This window comes from Oreochromis niloticus, linkage group LG7 (assembly GCF_001858045.2).
Source record: "Oreochromis niloticus isolate F11D_XX linkage group LG7, O_niloticus_UMD_NMBU, whole genome shotgun sequence".
NCBI classification, from domain to species: Eukaryota; Metazoa; Chordata; class Actinopteri; order Cichliformes; family Cichlidae; genus Oreochromis; species Oreochromis niloticus.
Window position 1 is genome coordinate 3,926,560 of NC_031972.2, and position 18,928 is coordinate 3,945,487.

The 18,928-nt window shown below is 41.8% G+C and overlaps 2 protein-coding genes and 1 long non-coding RNA gene across 3 annotated transcripts in view; 2 read left to right on the forward strand and 1 right to left on the reverse strand.

Moving 5' to 3' along the window:
* The first annotated feature begins 96 nt into the window (after positions 1-96).
* Positions 97-4,701, forward strand: LOC102077172 (uncharacterized). The gene is made up of 4 exons (XR_265854.3): positions 97-574; positions 813-895; positions 4,212-4,481; positions 4,560-4,701. It is a non-coding gene; the product is annotated as an uncharacterized LOC102077172 (long non-coding RNA).
* Positions 2,150-18,928, reverse strand: part of rfwd3 (ring finger and WD repeat domain 3) — a 21,093-nt gene continuing 4,314 nt past the window's right edge. Inside the window, exons 2-13 of the mRNA XM_005449263.4 lie at positions 8,794-9,074; positions 8,451-8,713; positions 8,269-8,324; positions 7,124-7,306; positions 6,952-7,043; positions 5,911-6,025; positions 5,545-5,788; positions 5,172-5,322; positions 4,912-5,088; positions 4,583-4,797; positions 4,238-4,452; positions 2,150-3,006 (exon numbers count right to left, since the gene is read on the reverse strand). Coding sequence (XP_005449320.1) covers positions 2,863-3,006; positions 4,238-4,452; positions 4,583-4,797; positions 4,912-5,088; positions 5,172-5,322; positions 5,545-5,788; positions 5,911-6,025; positions 6,952-7,043; positions 7,124-7,306; positions 8,269-8,324; positions 8,451-8,713; positions 8,794-9,074 — 2,136 coding nt within the window. The 3' untranslated portion in view covers positions 2,150-2,862. The remainder of the gene's footprint in view (positions 3,007-4,237; positions 4,453-4,582; positions 4,798-4,911; positions 5,089-5,171; positions 5,323-5,544; positions 5,789-5,910; positions 6,026-6,951; positions 7,044-7,123; positions 7,307-8,268; positions 8,325-8,450; positions 8,714-8,793; positions 9,075-18,928) is intronic.
* LOC109202768 (zinc finger BED domain-containing protein 1) lies at positions 11,612-15,221 on the forward strand. The gene is made up of 3 exons (XM_019360858.2): positions 11,612-13,244; positions 13,636-14,258; positions 14,348-15,221. Exons 1-3 carry the CDS (start codon positions 12,278-12,280, stop codon positions 14,582-14,584), a joined length of 1,827 nt encoding a protein of 608 aa, XP_019216403.1. The 5' UTR covers positions 11,612-12,277; the 3' UTR covers positions 14,585-15,221.

Here is an 18,928-nt window from a genome sequence, read left to right on the forward strand (position 1 = left end):
CCAGACAGATTGTTTTCTTCTAGTGAATAGTTCATAAATATTTAATAAGTCCTCGTGGGTTCATGCTGTGAGTCATCCAGCCATGGAAATGTCTCTTCCCGGCATTCTTTATCATATTAGTTTAGTGTAAAGTTGAATCTTTTATAAAGTTAATTAGTTAAATTAAAACCTGTGAACAGTGTGTGAAAACTTGATGTCTAACAATCTATACAATGTGGTTCAGAGCAGTTAAGTGACTGCTGTTCCAGTTTAATTGGTGAGATCTGTTTACACCGCCCAGTCCAGATCTAAGCTGCACATTTGGTCATGCTTCCTCTGCCTGGAAGTATGTTATGATTAAAGACCTTTCAGTCACAAGACTGCTGCATTTGTTAAGCTCACAAGAACTTATTTGATTTCAAATTCATAAGTGTGACTTCAAAGCAGGGTGCTACTAATGTTGTGACGTACAGAGTATCAGCCTGAGAACGGAGAGGGAGGCTGTTTTCAGGGGATGGGGTTTTTTTTCCATTAAAGAACACAACACAACTGTCTCAGTCACTCTGGTGTGTGAACGTGAAACACACATGTAATGGTAAGTTGAGAGCTCTTTCAACTGATTCATGTCTTAAAATGGGCTACAGAGAAAGTGTTCTAGTGGATTTTATGGAAATAAATAATTGTAATTGGTATTTTCATGGCGGAACTTTCAAAGTGTGCATTGAAACCGACACAATACCTCAATGTTTCTCAAATATCATCAGCTCGGCATTTTCAGCCCTCAGGAGTGGTATGGTGGATCTCTTTATCAACAGAACTCTTCTTCCTTTAAGGGTCACCATAGACGATCATCTGCCTCCATCTCACCCCTGTGCTAAGGATAGGGTGAGACAGCGACTCTGCGGTTTCCTTTAAGGTAACACATAAAAACATTAACTAATTAGAAATGGCAAGCTTAAGACGGTAATTCAAAATAATTAAAGAATAATTAAAGAATTAGAGTGGGAATTTCTAGTAAAATGCTAGTTGCAGAGGGTTTTTTAATGTTGTTTTCTTACTACATGTACCTTTAATAACAGCTGAAAACATGTAAAAATTATAAGCTCTGTCCAAAGCTGTGGTACTGCACACAAGAAACCACTTAAACTTAAGTGATGTGCCACCCAGGATCAATCAAGCCGCGAGTTCAGACTGGATATTTTTTAATAAGAAAGTTAAGATTTTATAGGAATAACACAAAGACAAACAGTAGTCAAACGTGCATTGAAATGATGTTGCATGCAGTTTTTACTGTCTGTGCAATCTCTATAAATCAATAAGTCACAGATAAATGAGAGGCCTCCGGAAGCATTTACAGAGGATGACTGAAAGCACTACTTTGAACAGGAATGATGTGGTCTCGTCTTGTGGCTAATACATGTCTGAAGCAGAATGTAGGTGTAGTTCAGTGTACTTTCTTCAAAACAAAGAAACTGTTATATGTAGCTAGGTTTTTACAGCTTGCAAGACTTTTGGTTTAAACCTGACAAATTATGTATATTGTCATAGTTTTGATGTGCCCAATTTTTTTTAAAACAATAATAATAATAAAAAAAAAACAAAAGTAAGAAAAATGCCTTAAAAGAGGAGCTGTTGTCGGATATTTTATTTCCAACAAAAAGCTTTTAAGAAGATAAGATTTACGAGCAGTCCATGAAGGCAGCATCTAGCTGATTTGCTCAGCTGGTAGAAAAACTGAAAGTTTCTAGACTGAACCATCCCATGGCGACAGGCCGCAGAGTTCTAGTCAGCACATTCATCTCATGTAGGAGGCCCTAACAACTGATCTGGTGGTCAGTCTCCATCGTAAGCAACCACAGTCACGATGAGAGACCAAATGTCAAAGAGCAGAGAAACAGTAAAACCTACCAACACCTACTCACAGGGTTGTTCCCGGTCGATTTTACACTCAAAGTCTCACAATCTGAAACTAAATCTAGTTTCTGTTCAGCACCCAGCTTTGATCCTCAGCATAAATCAGTCTGGATCATAATTTTAGCTGATCTGTTTTCTGATAATCCAATGGAGAAGAAATTTTTCTACAGCTGATAATCCCTTGAGATTATCTGGGGGAAAAAATAAAAATACTACATACGAACACAAGTTAAAAAATAAATAAATTACACAGCAGTTTAAATCCGACATTTTGACTTTATTTAAAAATAACACATTTTTTATTAACTTTTGAAGGCGTACACAAACAGCTGGTAGCAAATATACATATATACAACTTCCTTTAAAAAGACAAAGAAAGTAAACTTTTAAACGACAGCAGATTACTTTGGCACTTTGTGATCCGCGTCAGAGGGCTAAATAAAATCTGACTCCGATAACGAGCCACAGAGACGGACAGAGTTTGACAGAAATGAAAACCTGAAATTTTTAAAAGGCGGACAAAAAAGAAAAGAAAAGGGGGGCTTATGTTGAATTTTTGGGGAAACCCTGAAAATCTGATAAATTTAGCATCAGGTGTTGGAAAGTCCTGCTTGAACTAACCGAACTCACTTTCATGACAAAGATAGACGAATTTGGGCTACATTCATGTTTTCTTTCACACACAGACATTATTAATCTGATCTTTGGCTCCTGAAATCACAATCATATGGTGAACAGAAATGATCCGCCTGCGTAATTTGAATCGCTTTAAAAAGAAGAAGCGATGAGCGCGAAACACTTCCTCAGGCCGATCACTCGCAGCAACCCGTTCAGCGGTGTAAACGCACAGGTGAAAGTTTAGCAGCATTAAATTTCCCACAGTTGCTCACACCCGGCGTCCTCTCCTCGTGGGACTGAGGTTTGTCTCTTGGTTTTCTGCTCTTGTCATGTTCACCCACTCCTCCCACTTCACTCCCACTTGTAGAGCTTCAGCATTTTCTCCGTAAGCGATGCCAAAAAGTGCTCGCCGTTCACAGAAAACGGGCTGATGTCCAGCACCGGGAGGTCGGCCGGTAGCTTCTGGCGCAGAACGCCGCTGCTGGCGTCCCATACCTGAGGAGGAAAAGGAGAACGAGATGACAAAGCAGACAGAAGCATCAGGAAACATTTAAGCTTCAAGCTTAACATTCAAGAAAAAATAAGAATATTAATACAATTTTAAAATCTAAAGACAAAATCAGGACACCTTTGGCAAAGTCAAAACTGGAAACTGACTCATCAGAAATGATCATATATAACTTTTAAAAACAAACATTCAAGAAAAAAAATTATCTAAACTATCAAATAAGCAAGTCTCAGTAAGTGTGATTGTGAGTCATTCAGTAAATAATTAATTGCGTAAGTAGGTCAGTAACTAAATATGCAAGCACATAAGTAAGGTGGTAAGTGAGTGACTGATTAGCTAAGGCCTCAGTGTCAGTCAGAGACCCTGTGGCAACCTCCGGCCTGTGGAGGTGAAATGGGATCTAAAGAGGGTGTTGCACTGAAAACCTTTGTGATTGCTTCAGTTCTTAGCAGGTTGTTGTGAACACCCACAGTTTGCACACCTTTACCAAGCAATTAAAATAACTGTACTCAAAATACGAGCACAATTAAAAAGAATTTGGGGTAATATTTCATATTTAAAAAATTATTCAATCAAGGAAAAAAAATCTGGGTTAAAAAAAGAATCACTGATTTTCCTTAATGTTTTTTTTAAAAAGCTACATAAAAAAAAAACAACTGCATTTCGTTGCCTTGTACTTGTGACATGTGCAATGGCAATAAAGTTGGATTCTATTCTATCTACATAAACTCTCGGACACTTGATGTTACTAAATATTACAAAACATAATTGGGAATTGAATAATTATTACATTTAATAAATAAAGTTATTTAATAGATTCCTTTAATTTAATAAATGAATTTATTTAATACATTTATTTATTTTAATATAATATAATATAATATAATAATAATATAATTTACTAAATTGAAATTGAAATTACACCCCCCCCCCAACAAAAACAACAACAACAAAAAAAACCCCACTTTGGATGAAGCAATTAATACTTAAAAAAAATAAAATAAAATTATATGGTATTTAGATTTATACATTTCAATTAATTAAAAATGCAAAAATAATTTAACTAAGGAAACCACAAATATTTTACATAAAACAAATATGAATAAAAAATACGAAATTCATTAAAATAATTAAAATAAAAGCTGATCATTTATCAAAAAATAAAATAATAATTTGCTCTTTCAAATAACAGACAAGTGTAAATGTAAAAAGACTGACCATAGTGGAGTTGGAGGCCTCGTCCCCGGCACAGACCAGCGTCCCGCCTCCGTCCGGACTCCTGAAGACGGCGTTCTTGGTGAGCAGTTTGCAGGACGAGCCGGCGTTGAACGTCTGCACCGGCTCGCAGGAACAGCTGGGCAGTTCACTCGAGTCCTGCTGAGGGGTTCGAGTTAGCGCCATGAGGACACAGCGCAGAGATGGATTGGAGCGACCTGCAGGGGAGACGATGGTTACTCAAAAGGTGCCATGGGAGGGTGAAAAGTTTAGATCATGTGACACCGCCTCCATCTTTTACCTACACTTTGTGGTTTTCTATCAGGGACTGAGGGGTCAGGGTCTTACCGGGCCTATATGTGACGAGACAGTGTCGACTCTCCGTCTCCACCTGGATGTCGGTGCAGCCGGAGGTCTCCAGGGGCAGGACGTGGGGCCTGTAGGTGGCCTCGTTCACCTGCTCCCAGAAACACCCGCCCTCCAGAGAGCCAGCAATGAGCCCCCCACATGGGAATGAGCTGGACGCCGCCCGCGGGACGTAACACAGAGACGCCACCGGACATCTGGAAACATCACACACCCACAATTCAAAGTTTTTAGTAAAGTGAATTTGTGAAACCGTGGTTTAATAAAACTTTTGGTCTTACTCGCTCTGCCTTCGTATATTTTTTGTGTACCTGGAGCGCAGCGGCACGAGCTCCTGCACGTGGGTGCTGGTGTCTCTCGTGTCGTAGATGAGCACAGAGCCGTTGCTCAGGCCGGCGTAGATGTAGTTACTGTTGTCCAAACACCAGCAGCAGCTCCACACTGGTTTACCCGCATTATAGGTCTGAACTACCGTGTTGGTCAGCAGGCTGGAACAACACAACAACACATTAACTCACAGGCACGCACAACTCAACCCTCTGTGAGGCTGGAGATGCTGGCGTGCTCGTACCTGGTCAGTTTAATAGTGTTGTCCAATGCAGCAGACAGCAGCAGGCTGTCGTTCTGCCTGTTGAAGGACAGACCTCGGATCTGTTTGCTGTGGATGGGAACGTACTGACTGGCCCTCATGTTCACCACACTGACCTTCTTTACCCCGCACCCTGAATGGAGGAAAAGAGGAAGGCTATGAGGAAAAAGGGGAAGCTGAGTGATTCAAAACACACACATGCTAACTTGGGTGATCTGTCAGTGGAACTTCTCTCATATGTGTGCATGTCTAACGCGACTACATTTACACAACTAATGCGGGGTGAAACTGTTCTTCGTGTCTGGTGTGAGCGATAAAGAATCACGCTTGTCAAGAGGAAGGAAGGATGTCTCACCGGGCACCAGCGTGGTGTGAGGCGACGGCTGTGAGGCCAGCAGGCAGCTCAGAGGTTCACAGTACGATAAAACCCTGCAGCCCCCGGCCTGAGACACCAGCACCGCCTTGGAGAAGCTGTACTGAGCAGACCTGGAGCCGTCCGCCCTCTGAGACAGGCTGAGGACATGGGAGGAGGAGGAGGACGTGGAAGAAGAGGCGGGATTCAGGTTCCTGCTCGTCTGGGCTATGAGGGCTCTCAGCTCCTGTACGAGGGAGAGAAGGCAGATTATTAGCATCACATTCCTCACTAAACTAAAGCAGAGGGAGACTTATTCACTTTAATTGTGTTTAACTAGAACCACAAGCACAAAAACACATGAAATACCTGCAGCTCCTGCTGTGCTTGCCCGTATTTGTTGGTGACGACCTGCAGTTTGATTTTGTACTGAGCCGACTCCAGTTCAGCCTTCCTCCTCAGAGACTGCTCCTGCTCCAGAGACCTACAAACACGTTGCTGGGAATCGGTCATGAGACTAACGACCCGCAGTCTAAATCCACCTGACATGTCACTATATAGTTACTGATCCTGATCTACTGAAATCTAACAAGAACAGCACAAACAAGGACAGCTGAAGTTGGCTTATACAATTATTCATAATTTGTGCCATTTTGACAGCAGGCCTATGAATCCAGACTGGGAAAGAGTGTGCAAGAACAAACTGAAAGATTCATTCTTTTGCTTTGTCATCGTGACCTGATTTTCATTTTCAGGCTTGTCAAACAGGCAACTGTGAGCTGGCTGCAGGTTCTGTGATCGTCACTGTAATTAGATTTTTTTTTTTTTAACATGATGGCAAAGCAACTTTTCTGCTGATGCCATTAAGATTCCAGTACACGCTCTGCACTGTTCGCTTTGCATGGCACCGCAACATGATCTTACAGTCGCTTGTTTATGCTAGCTGCTAAACCTGCAGGTAGTCACTGCAGTGTTTTCCTGAACAACAGATGTCGCCACTATAGCCACTTCAACGCTGATACAGGAAGAGAAAAAGTCAAAATCTGAGTGTTAATCGAACAATCTGTGACTTAATCGAGAAAATCGAGAGGTGGTCTAACAGCCGAAGTGAAACCGTAACAGCGACAGATGTGACATCGTGTTCACCATCCCAGTTTTGTGTGGGTCTGGTGGAGGAGCGACCCAATAAGATGTAAGACTAGAGATCTTTTAGAGTCCCTGTTTGCCAATTACAAACAGATTCCTTCATTTGCCATCATAAGGGTCAGACAGCTGCTGTCAATTTAAAGTGATGATTCTTTAATGGTTTATCTTTCATTTCATAAGCAAATATTTAACAGTTTATAAACAGAGTTCACTCAGGATTCTTCCCACTGGAGGTGCGTTGAAGCAGAGAAGGCGATCACTCACTTCTTTAAGCTCTCTTGCTCCGTGTTGTCCAGCGCTCTCAGTTTTGGAGCGTACAGGAGCACGATGTCGGAACGCTTTGCTTTCTTGTTACACTAAAATCACAAAAAAAACCAATTATATTTTAACCTTCGATCTTCCACCTGTGATCGATGGGATTTCTCTTCCTTCTCACCTGCGGACATTTAGCGGATGGGCTCTGAGCTTTCAGCCAGCGCTGGATACAGGTGTAACCGAAGAGGTGACCGCACCGCAGAGCGGCGAGTCTGTGCTCGCCGGCCGTCGTCCACGCCTCGAAGCAGATGGTGCAGGTGTCGCCTTCATTCTCGTCACTGGGAGACAGAACTGCTGAGGACACCTGGAAGCAGGGAGGATCAACAGTTAATGATATTTTTTGTAATTATCCTAAAAACAAAAAACAACAACAACAACAACAAAAACCTGGGGACAGCGTTTTATCAGCAAATGCGAGTTCTTTTTAGTCTGTCAAAGTGTTTCATTTGCATTTACTTGTTGCACCATCTTGCGGTGGAAAGTGGCATTACAGAAATGGATCACGTGAGGCTTGAGTTGATATTTTCCACATAAAGCCTAAGTAGTTTGGACAGAAATTCTTGACATTATGTCTTCTTTAATTAATTAATTATTAATATTTAAGCAAAAGTTGGATTTGTAAGACTGTTGGGGAATGAAATTTAAGACCAACTGCACACTTATCAAAGAACGCATCTGTTACTTGGTGTTGTACGGAGCTGGTTTTGTCCAAGGACTACTGTACAAGATTACACTTGCTACAAAATGATGATGGTGAACATATTTTTCTTTCTTGGTTTTTCACACAATAAAGAAACCCTGCTTTTTGTGGGCGCTAGAATGAAAACAAGTGAGACCACTTTGGAAAATGCCTAAAAGACACAATTTTAGTGTAATCCATCTGTGTCATGGTGGTTACAGATAACTGCAGATGATAACTACAAGTTCACAGAGCTTGTGAACCCAATTAAGAGAGGATGAAGCGAGGGCTGGTACCCCATGGTCGGTGACCAGGCCCCTCCACCTACTGAGGGCCAACTGACTCTGTGTGTGGTAAACCCAAGCACACTTTAAGAAGACACCAAACATCACAGCAAATATAAGCAAAAATTACTTTTCTTCAGAGGCATCTGCATACTGATCCTGAGATTTTTTTTCCAACCAAATAATTTTTGAATAAAGGTATCCTAAAAACAATTTTAAAATGTATTAAAAAAAAGAAAAAGAAAGAGTTTTACATGTGTAAAAAGCACAAGAAAGCACAAAAGAAAAAGGTCTGAAAGCTACCTGAACATCCTGGACTTGAGCTTCTGCCCTCTCGGGTTCTGCCGTGGCAGTGGAGTCTGAACAGAGATAAAAATCATCGTGGACGCTCATTAGTTACCTTAATGTATCATAAGCACAACTGCAGCTTCATGATAAAGCTTTAATCAGGGTGATTTCTTGAAATGGATTCAGCTCAGACTCACTGGTCGTAGCGGCTTCCTGTGGTTGAGCAGGTTGGACGGTGGCGCTGAGGTCAGACCCAGCAGGCGGCGCAGGGTCGATGGGCTCTGCAGCAGCAGCCGTGCTCTCTTCTTCACCCTCTGCCTCATCCTCAGACTCACTAATCTCAGTGGTGCTGCCCGACTCTGGCTCTGCTGTGCCGGCAGCTGGCGCTCGCAGCAGGAAGTCTGGAAAGCCTCTAGAGGGCGCTGCAGTCTGGCTCGGATAGTGCACTCTGAGGCCCTGCCTGCACCACAAACACAGGTTTATCACCTTGATGAAGCACACAAAACACATGTGATGTTTCTTCTGTGCTGTCCAGCTTACCTGACTCTCCTTCGTATTGGCGGCGTAGATGTAGCCCCGCCCACCGCCCTCTGACTAAACGCCCAAGTGGCAGGAAGCCTTGGAGGAGCATAAGCTGCCGCCTGTCCCTCAGCGCTGCCATCATCATCATCATCTTCGTCTACTTCAGTGCTGCTGCCAGAGTCGGACATGACGAGAGCAGCGTTGGCGTTCTCAGCATCACCTGCAGGAGCTGCAGCGCCACCCTCTGGCTGCCCAATCCCCTGCAGCTCCACAGGAGAGTCTACCTCCATGGCCTCCATCTGCAGGGTAGCATTATGTGTATCAAAAAGCAAAAATTTTAAAAAACAAACAAGCAAACAAACAAAAAAGACAGGAAACTACATTATTTTCTGTTTAGTCAGGAACTACATGCAGACTAATCGTGGCTGATGTGTAAACACGTCCAAACGTCTAAGTGTGGGGTAAATACACGGTATAAACGGTATATGGTAGAAACTACAAGAATTTGGCCAATGGTAGAGATTTTGACTATACTGCTTTACCGCGATAGCTCATGTTGATGATGTCATCAAGCTGTGCCTGTTTTGGTTGAAAGTATCGCAGTGGCTGCAAGCTATCATGGAGCTTACAGGTGGGGAGGAGGAGGTGCGCATAAAGAAGGAAGCAACGTCGGTCATATGGACCTGGTTTGGGTTTAAGCAGTCAGAAGTTAAGCAGAAAAATATCATTTGCAAATAATAGTAATAGCGAAGAAAGGGAATACAAGTAATTTGTTTTATCACCTCAAAACGAAGCACGTTTTGGAATATGAGGAAAGCCAAAAACTGCGCCTTGCAAACACAAACTTTGTGGCCCTACACACCAGCAGACTGATAATTTTCGAGCCTTTTCCAAAGGCACATTTTGCACTTTATTTTAAACAATTCAGAATCTTGTGTTTTGCCAGTATTTTACTTGTATTTTTTTTAATCAAAAATCTTTGAGAATTTATCTTCATTTTTATTTGTTATTTAAGAATTTTTTGTTACATTGTTTGGAAAAAGATCTGTTACATCTTAAAAATTATTTGAAAAGTTTTGTTAATTTAAATTTTTTAAGAAAGGTTTTGCACAATAAATGTTCTTAAAATGGCATGCTATACTGTTCAGTCATTTTGACATATATATGCAGAAGAAAAGAATATATCGTGATATATATCGTTACCGCACATACTTCAAATTACACCGCAATATGGATTTTAGGCCATATCGCTCAGCCCTAGTTGGCGCTGTGTGGCTCATTAAATAATAACAATAATCCTTACTTCCCTTCTGCTATAGAAGTTTCCACTGGGTGATCGCTGCAAACTTTATTCTTTATAAAACCTTAAAAAGCCAAATTCCGCAACAAAACCTTTCATATGTTTAATATGACTCATCCCTGCACACTGGACAGTAAACAAGCAAATCTCTAGTGTAGGGCTGCCACAATTAGTCACGATTACGTCGACTATCAAAATCGTCGATGACTAATTTAATAGTCAACGCGTCGTTTGAAGCTTTGTAAGATCACAAAAGACGCAGGAGTAAGTAGTAGGATTTAAGAGTGTAATAACGGCCTGAAACAGAAGATGGCAGCACTGCATGTACAAGGATGCCAGCTGCCATTAAACCCCGAAGAAGGAGCTGTGTCCCAGAATTCATAGCGCAGCCCTGCTCAGATTCCAACAATGGCGGCAGCTAGTTAGATTTAATATTACTCTTATTATTCTTTCTGGGTCACAAAATAAACGTTTAACATGTTTTCAGGCGAGAACGTAGCTGTGTAAACCTCAAATATCTGCTCAGTTTATCAAGACATCACATATTTTCAAAAGTACTCCGACGTTTTGGGAGACGTCTGTTACCCACCAGCTCGATAGCGAGCCGGGGTTCTAGGCTCACTAGAGCCGGTGAGAACACCGGACTCCGGGCAAATCGTTTTCAAACCCACCGCCGTCTTTCACTACTCAGGTTAAACATGATATATAAGTCACTTAGATAACTTAAAAATGTTATTGTTTGGCTTTTTTCGTATTTTATTTGTTCCTGAGTAAATCGGTTTGGCTGAGATTAAAGTTATAGTTTTTACACAGCTGAATAAACGTCAAGCAGACAGCTGATTATCAGAAGTGTGAGATGCTCGAGAATATACTCCGGTGTCCTGTTATATTTTAGATAGCAAGGAGCAGACGGCTGAGTTTATTAAACTTCACTGAAACAATCTGCAGATTTCATTAAAATTTAATAAACTATCATCTTGTCTTTATTTTTAGTTAGCACATACCTTAAACACTTAAAGCTGTAAGCTAATGATAGTTATACAAGAGCAGATGCAGGCTGGTGCAATAAGCTGTACGTTTTACATCCACTGGATGCATGATCTGATTAGTCGACTAATCGCAAAAATAATTGGTGACTAGTCGACTATCAAAATAATCGTTTGTGGCAGCCCTACTCTAGTGCCTCTCGTGCACCTGACCAGGTTGTCCATCGGAAACAGATCACACCTCGGTTCTCCTCACCCTCAGTTATGTCCCTCTAGTCAAGAGTAGGGCAGGGCAATATGGCCAAAAATATTTATCACAATACATATATATATATAAAAATTTGCAATAACGACATAACTGACGATTTAATTGACGCGAGACAAAATACTTTATAACTCCAGAACTTCATTAGTGCAAAAAACCCCCCATCAATATATTTTCACTTAAACAAGCAGCTGTTTTTTATGTGCATTAAAGATATATAAAAATTTAACAGTGCAAATGCAAATTCCTCGCTGACAGTTTAACCAAAAGGCATTTCCAGTGGAAACTGGCCGACATATCCTCAGCATAACCATGTATAATATCCACAGAACTTAAAAAGAGGTTATACACACACAATGCGGTAATATTATATTGAAGCACAGTACGTATCACTCCGGGAGGTTCCTGACTATAGTAGGTTCCTCCGACAATCCATCAGGCGGTGCGGCTTCGTAGGTAGGTTAGCAAAGTCATACTAAAACATTTTTTGACAGATTTTTGAGCACCGTGTACCACATAAAATCGGTTTGGTAATAATGGTAATAACAACGGCCCGCTTGAATGCGCAACCAAAAAATGTGCTTTGGTGTGTATCTGACAGACGAAAGCCAAACCAGTTCCACATCACTGAAGTTGCACCTTTTTTACAAACCAATTCTGGTTCATCTGTTTCATTCAACGATCCACTTTCGCCCTTCTCATTCTCCGTTGTCATGATGCTTTTTCCATCATGTGCGTATGAAAACAAAGGCACTGCGCATGCGCGTTTTACCCATATTCTATCGCGATATTTCATTTTCTTATCATTGCCTAACATTATACCGGTATTACTAGGGCTGAACGAAATATCGCATTTGAAATAATATCGCGATATGATCAAGTGCAATTTTCTAACCGCAAAGGCTGCGATTATACTCTGTTTACGTGACATGCGCGAGTAAAACATATGATATGATCAAACGAGATTGTCTAACCACAGAGGCTGCACTCTGGTCACGTGACACGGGGAGCAAAGTTTTGAAACAGTCTACCGAGAGTGAACTAGCAAGCAAAGCTGTAGCCTACACAATGGCCTCAGGTTCAACAGAACCAGAGCCTGCGGGGATGCTAGTACCAAAGAGGAACTGCACATCAGCCGTGTGGGAATATTTTGGGTTTAAAAGAGATGATGTCGCACAGAGTCAGGTACTGTGTAAAACCTGTCTTGGTAGAGTTTCTACATCTCGGGGAAACACTACGAATTTGTACCAGCACCTTAAGACTCAGCACAAAACAGAGTATGATAGATGTATGGCTAAAAAATCTAGTAGTGTGCAGAATAAATCTAGTAACGTTACTCGGCAAGGATCACTGACCGAACTGTTTGAAGGTGTTACGCCATATGAACGCACTTCAAAACGGCACGTGGAAATCACCAAAGCAGTAACCCACTGCATCGCGAAAGACATGATGCCCGTCAATACGGTGACCAAGCCTGGGTTCAATAATTTGGGAACTACACTGGATAAGAGGTACAGAATGCCCTCCCGCACGTATTTCAGTCAGACTGCAATACCCGAGCTACATATGCAGTGTAGGCGGAGGGTTGCAGCGGAGTTAAAGGCTGTTGAGTTTTTTGCGGCGACAACAGACATGTGGTCAAGCCGTACAGCAGAGCCCTATCAAAGTCTGACGGTGCATTACATTACCGAAGACCTCCACCTCGAAGCTCGCAGCCTACAAACGGCCTACTTCCCCGAAGACCACACAGGGGAAAACATTGCTGCTGGCCTGAGAGAGGGGCTTGCGTGTTGGGATCTCCCTGAAGACAACCTTGTCTGCATAACGACGGACAGCGCGTCAAATATGGTGAAAGCAGCACAGCTGAACGAATGGACCAGGCTCCAGTGTTTCGGACACAGATTACATCTTGCTATTGGTAAGTTACTACCGTGAGAGAGAGAGTGTGTGTGCGTGCGTGTGCATGCATGTATGCGCGAGCCTGTGTATCACTCTCTCCCACAAACACACCACACTATTATTTATCTTGTTCTTTACTGCTGTTAATTCTAGATATGTTATGTCAACCCCACACTGATGTACCCACCTCTTCTTATGTATTTTCTTTTTTGTTTTTGTCTTATGGTCTTATGTTCTTGTATGTCATGATGTATGTAACAATAGCTTTGGCAACACTGTTCCCATAGTCATGCTAATAAAGCAACTTTGAATTTGAGAGAGAGAGAGAAATGGTGAAACCTTGCATCATAACTGCAATTGTATGTCTAACACTAATTTTACTTTTTACTTTATTTTTTTTTCCCCTCCAGAAAATGCAATCAAAGATGGTAGAGTATCAAGAGCAATTGGGCTGTGCAAGAAGTTGGTGGGGCACTTCTCGCACAGTTGGAAGAAAAAGGCAGCACTCACTGAGGCACAGAAGGAGCTTAAGCTTCCTGAGCACTCTCTCATTACTGAGTGCCCTACAAGATGGGGGTCCAAAGAGAAAATGATTGCCAGAGTGCTGGAACAGATGAAAGCCATATCGCAGGTATTGACAGGTGACCGACATGCACGCTCCCTCATCCCAACCTGGCAGGATGCTGAAGTGTTGGAGTCCATTCATAAGGCACTGCATCCTCTCTCCGAATTTACTGATGCTCTTTCTGGAGAAGAGTATGTGAGCATCTCCTACCTCAAGCCAGTTCTCCATCTTCTGGCAACATCAGTCTTGGCTGAAGATGCTGAGGACACTGATCTGACTAGATCAATTAAAACCAAGGTCCTGGCATACCTCAAGTATAGTGACCTCAACACCCAGGAGCTTTTGGATGTTGCGTCGTTCATGGACCCTAGGTTCAAAACGCAATACATCAGCGCAGACAACCTTCCTGCCATTAAGGCCCGACTGAAGACAGAAATGGTGGAATCGGCTAGACGTACACATAATCAGGTAAATCCTTGAAAATTATATTTCCACAAACACATAATATTTATATATAAGCTAACTGCAAAACTAATGTCTCTCTTCCCATCTGGCAGGAGAAGAGGTCTCGCACTGAAACTGCTCAAAATTCTCCAAGTGCACAGGCCTCTGGGGGAAAGGCAAAGAAGACTCTTGGTAGTCTTTTTAAAACCAGTGCGGCCTCTTCAGCTTTGCCTCTGCCACTTGAAGATGTCGTGGAGGCAGAGTTGAATAGTTACCTGTTGACCCCTGTCATTGACGGAGAGGATGATCCCTTAGCCTGGTGGAAGGTGCACAACATTCACTTTCCATGACTGTGCAAGATGGCCCGCAAATATCTGTGTGTGCCAGCCACAAGTGCCCCCTCAGAGCGTCTGTTCAGCACTGGAGGGAATATAGTGACCTGCACTCGCTCATCCTTAAAGCCAGCAAAAGTAGATATGCTGGTCTTCCTAGCAAAAAACCTGTGAGCTAGGATGATTATGGCTAGCTGAGCCATACTCATTGTGCACTTTAGTTTGTGCTGTGTTGCTGTTACTTACTGCAGATAATCAAGATGTTCAGCCAGTTTTAATTTAAAGGCGTGTTTGTGTGTGTGTGTTTATACAATTGCTATTATGTTTGCACTTTATGTGTAATGTTACTGACTGCAGAGATCAGTAAGATGTGTGTATTTTTTATTTATTAGTTTTATTTATTTAATATTATTTTTTAATTTAATGACTGTCTAGTAGTTCACAGATGTCGAAAAACTGAGTGTGGTAAAGCCACTGATTTTTTTATGTATATTTCTGCAATCTGCACATTGTACTGACTTTCATTTTAATGTTTACACCAGGGTTCCTTGTCAGCACTTTATGCTCAGATGTTTGTAAGCTAAAAATAAACTATTGTGTATGTTCAAATATACTGTTGTGATTGAAGAAGTTAAATAAAAATGTCAGTCATCAATTCATGCATCACCTCATGTCATCATAACAGAGGTCTGTCTTCCAGGAAAGAACAGTTTAAAATTAATGTAATATAGTATTGGCCATACTATATGATGTATTGCTTGTCTTTGTTTAATAATACAGAAGACAAAGACCTTAAAAAATAATCGCATATCGCATCGCATCGCAATCGCAATATTGGGGCAAAAAATCGCAATTAGATTATTTTCCATAATCGTTCAGCCCTAGGTATTACCGTGAACGGTATGATGTGGCCCAGTCCTAGTCAAGAGGCACAAAAAGAGAAGGGAAAAAAAAGGAAGGAAGAAGGAAGTCTGCGATAATTTGGAATGAGGAGATGGTGTGAGATCTCAACTACAGAGACTGTCAAGTCTTATCCAAACAAGAAAGGGGGGTAACAAAAGTCCTGCTTAACGCAAAGAACATAGCCTTCAGCAGTGAGAACGTATGTACAAGTCAAAGGGAAGTGAAAACAAACGCATGCCAATGAAAACTACAGAAAGAATATGGAGTGGAAAGTCCAGCAGCACATCATGAGTGAAGTCTGGAGTGGAGAGGCTACCCTAGAGTAGTGGAGTGAGCCAGTGAACCAAATCTGTTCTTTAACAGCTTTCAACCTGTGGCTGCAGCTCCCTCCTTTCCCACACTGAGCCTTCCTGCCATACACTTTCACCCCTCCTCACAAGGCTCACTGTGTTTTCCAAATTTTACAACTCCTCCCCCCATCTGTCACCTCACTGCTGACTAGATCCAGAGTGGCCCCCATGGGGCCAGTAGTCCTCAGAGCTTGTACTACCCAGCTATGTGGTTCTTCAGGATCTTCAGGACAAGCCCGAATCTGGAAAAGGTCCCCATGCAGCGGAAGAGGTCACGGAGGTCACATACCTTGTGGCTTTGCCCAAGACAGACCTGTGGCACTATCAGCACAAATCAGCTCAGGTCCAGCTCAGGTCCATGATCAGCCCGTTTATGGACCCCCTTCAGGCAGTCTCTACCTGCTCAACTATCTCTACACCCACCTGGACAAGCCAACAAGCACAGTTTAAGAAAAAAATGTTTGTTTGTTTTTTAAATAATATTTTTTAACTTCTCCAGTGACTTTAACACTATCTGTCCAACTCTACTAGGCGATAAGCAAAGATGAGGGAGGTGGACACACACAGTGTGTGGGGGACAGTGTGGTCAGCAACCCGGGCCCCTGCAGGGACCAGCACCTCTCCACCACAGACTTCAGCTACTGCACAGAGACCTGCTACCAGAGGTGTGGACTCGAGTCACATGACTTGGACTCGAGTCAGACTCGAGTCATTAATTTTATGACTTTAGACTTGACTTGAAAAAAGGTTGTAAGACTTGTGACTTGACTTGGACTTTTACACCAGTGACTTGGGACTTGAATTGGACTTGAACCTGTTTACTTGAAAAGACTTGATATTTTACCCAAATCTAAAATTTAACATACATATTATATAAAAAGTGCGGACCATTAATTCACTTTATTCATTCATTCATTCTTACCACACTCCGTATGTACGTGAGCGTGAGCTGTAGCACAGCCAATCAAATGAACCAGATTTTAAAAAAAAAAACAAAAAAAAACGCTCGAGCCAAAAATGCTCCCAAAAGTAATTTCTTTCGGCTACACAAACTACGAAGTAGTCGAAAAAAAACCGAAATGCAACATGCAAAACATGCAAGAAAAGAATCACAGACGGAGATGGAACAACTTCCAACTTTGTCCGACATTTGAAGTTGCATAAAGAACGGTAGGTGCTGCCTTTTTTTGCTACGATGAGATAGCGACTTAGCTAACTGCATCTTATTAGCAAATGTTCTCCGGGCTACGTTGATGATACTGTTTGGCTTTAACAGGTATGATATGTTTGTCATGCTATTTTAAATCCGGTCCTACAAGCACATCCAAGAATAACATGCAACTTGTTAGCTCACAATTGTCGGTGAATGGTGAGCAGGGTCCGTTTCAGAAAGTGGGTTCTGTAGCTGTACTCAGGGAAGAGTTTCTCTCCGTCTCCTCCTCATCATCATTAACCCCGTAGAGCTACATGTTTATTTTTGTAAGAAAACCAATTACCCCCTTATTTTTTGTTTATTATTGTGAATTATTTTGACATTGTTATGTGTTGCCAGACCATGGTTATATTTCATTATGCCAGTGGATGGTGCTCTTGCATTGCCGTGGAACCACCAGAGAGACTCTAGCTATAGGCTCTGTGCACGCGCAGCTCAGAAATAAATGAGCTCCGGCCTGAGCAAGATGCTAACTTTGGTGTCCTCTCTATTAATCAACAGTTTGCTCATATTTGGCTACGCAGTGCTCTCTAGCCTGTGTGCTGCTTGCTGCCGGTCTAGATTCCCCTAGGTTTGGTGCCGGTAACATATGGTCGTGTTTAACTTTTGCATGTCTGAGCCAGGGAAAAAAATTTTGGTTAGAAAATCTGGCCCACCTTAGTGTGTAATTGAGTAGTCCTGCTATATATGGCCTTTTTCTTCTGTCATTTATGTCAATACATCAAATAAAATACTTATGTTATTAGCTGTTGTTTATTTGCAAAGGTCAGTTATTCTTAACAAGGATGCTAAACATTGCTTATTAGAACTGTATGCAGAGTTTTGAGAAAAGTGTTTTAATAAATATTGTTTATATATTTTTCATTTATATTTTTTATTGTCTGAAAACTATGAGGGTTTAAGTGTTAACAGTTATTTAGGATTATTAGGATCAACTTAAAGTCAAATGCAATTCATGAATGGCTGTAATGGAATTTCTGACATGAGTCTAATATGCTTACCTCTATCAGATTTGAAGAATACCAGATGAAAAAGAGGATCACAAATGAACCTCAACAGCCATCCATATCACAGTTTATGGACACTTGTGCCGGACAGTACAGCATGACTCATCCACAGCAGAAAGCTATCACGAATGCATTATTAAGTGACTTGATTATTGGTTGCAACCTGCCCCTTTCTATTGTGGAAAACAAGAATTTTCGGCACTTTCTGACGGTAGTTGACAGAAAATACAGCCCGGTATGTCGCAGAACAATTATATCAAAAACAGAGAACCTCGCTGCTGAGAAACGTTCAATGTTAAAAACTCAGTTGAGCGAGACTGATCATGTTTCAGTCACTGTGGACATTTGGTCAGACCGAAGGATGAGGGGTTTCCTTGGTATCACTGTGCACTGGATACAGAAAGAGACAGAGAGGATGCAGCTAAAATCCAAACTGCTGGCCTTTGACCGCTTCAAAGGATTACACACTGGTGAAAGAGTCTGTGAGAAATTTGAAGCTATATGTGACGAATACAACATCAAAGATAAACTAGACTATATTATTAGTGACAATGCTGCCAATATGCGGAAAGCATTCACTGTGTGCTTCCCCACTGAGCAAGGTGAGGAACATGATGATGATGATGGTGATCATCTTGACGACCCAGAGCTCTGGCACGACTTAACCTTGGAAGATCAGGAAACAGTAGGTGCTGCTATGGCAAAGACACAGCGCCTGCAGTGTTTTGCGCACACACTTCAGCTGGTGGTGAAAGATGGTTTGTCAGAGACCAAAGTGGCATCTCCTTCACTTTCAAAGTTATCTAAGCTCAGCTCTCTACTGCACACAAGCACAACATTCAAAGATGTGTTTGAAGCTGAATTTGGTGAACAGAAAGCGATCCCTGCT

What these genes read in the sequence shown, in the direction of transcription:
- LOC109202768 (XM_019360858.2), top strand. Translation starts at nt 12,278, where the DNA reads ATGATCAAACGAGATTGTCTAACCACAGAGGCTGCACTCTGGTCACGT. An exon ending in CAGATTACATCTTGCTATTG is followed by an intron (nt 13,245 to 13,635) that starts GTAAGTTACTAC and finishes TTTCCCCTCCAG; the next exon opens with AAAATGCAATCAAAGATGGT. An exon ending in CTAGACGTACACATAATCAG is followed by an intron (nt 14,259 to 14,347) that starts GTAAATCCTTGA and finishes CCCATCTGGCAG; the next exon opens with GAGAAGAGGTCTCGCACTGA.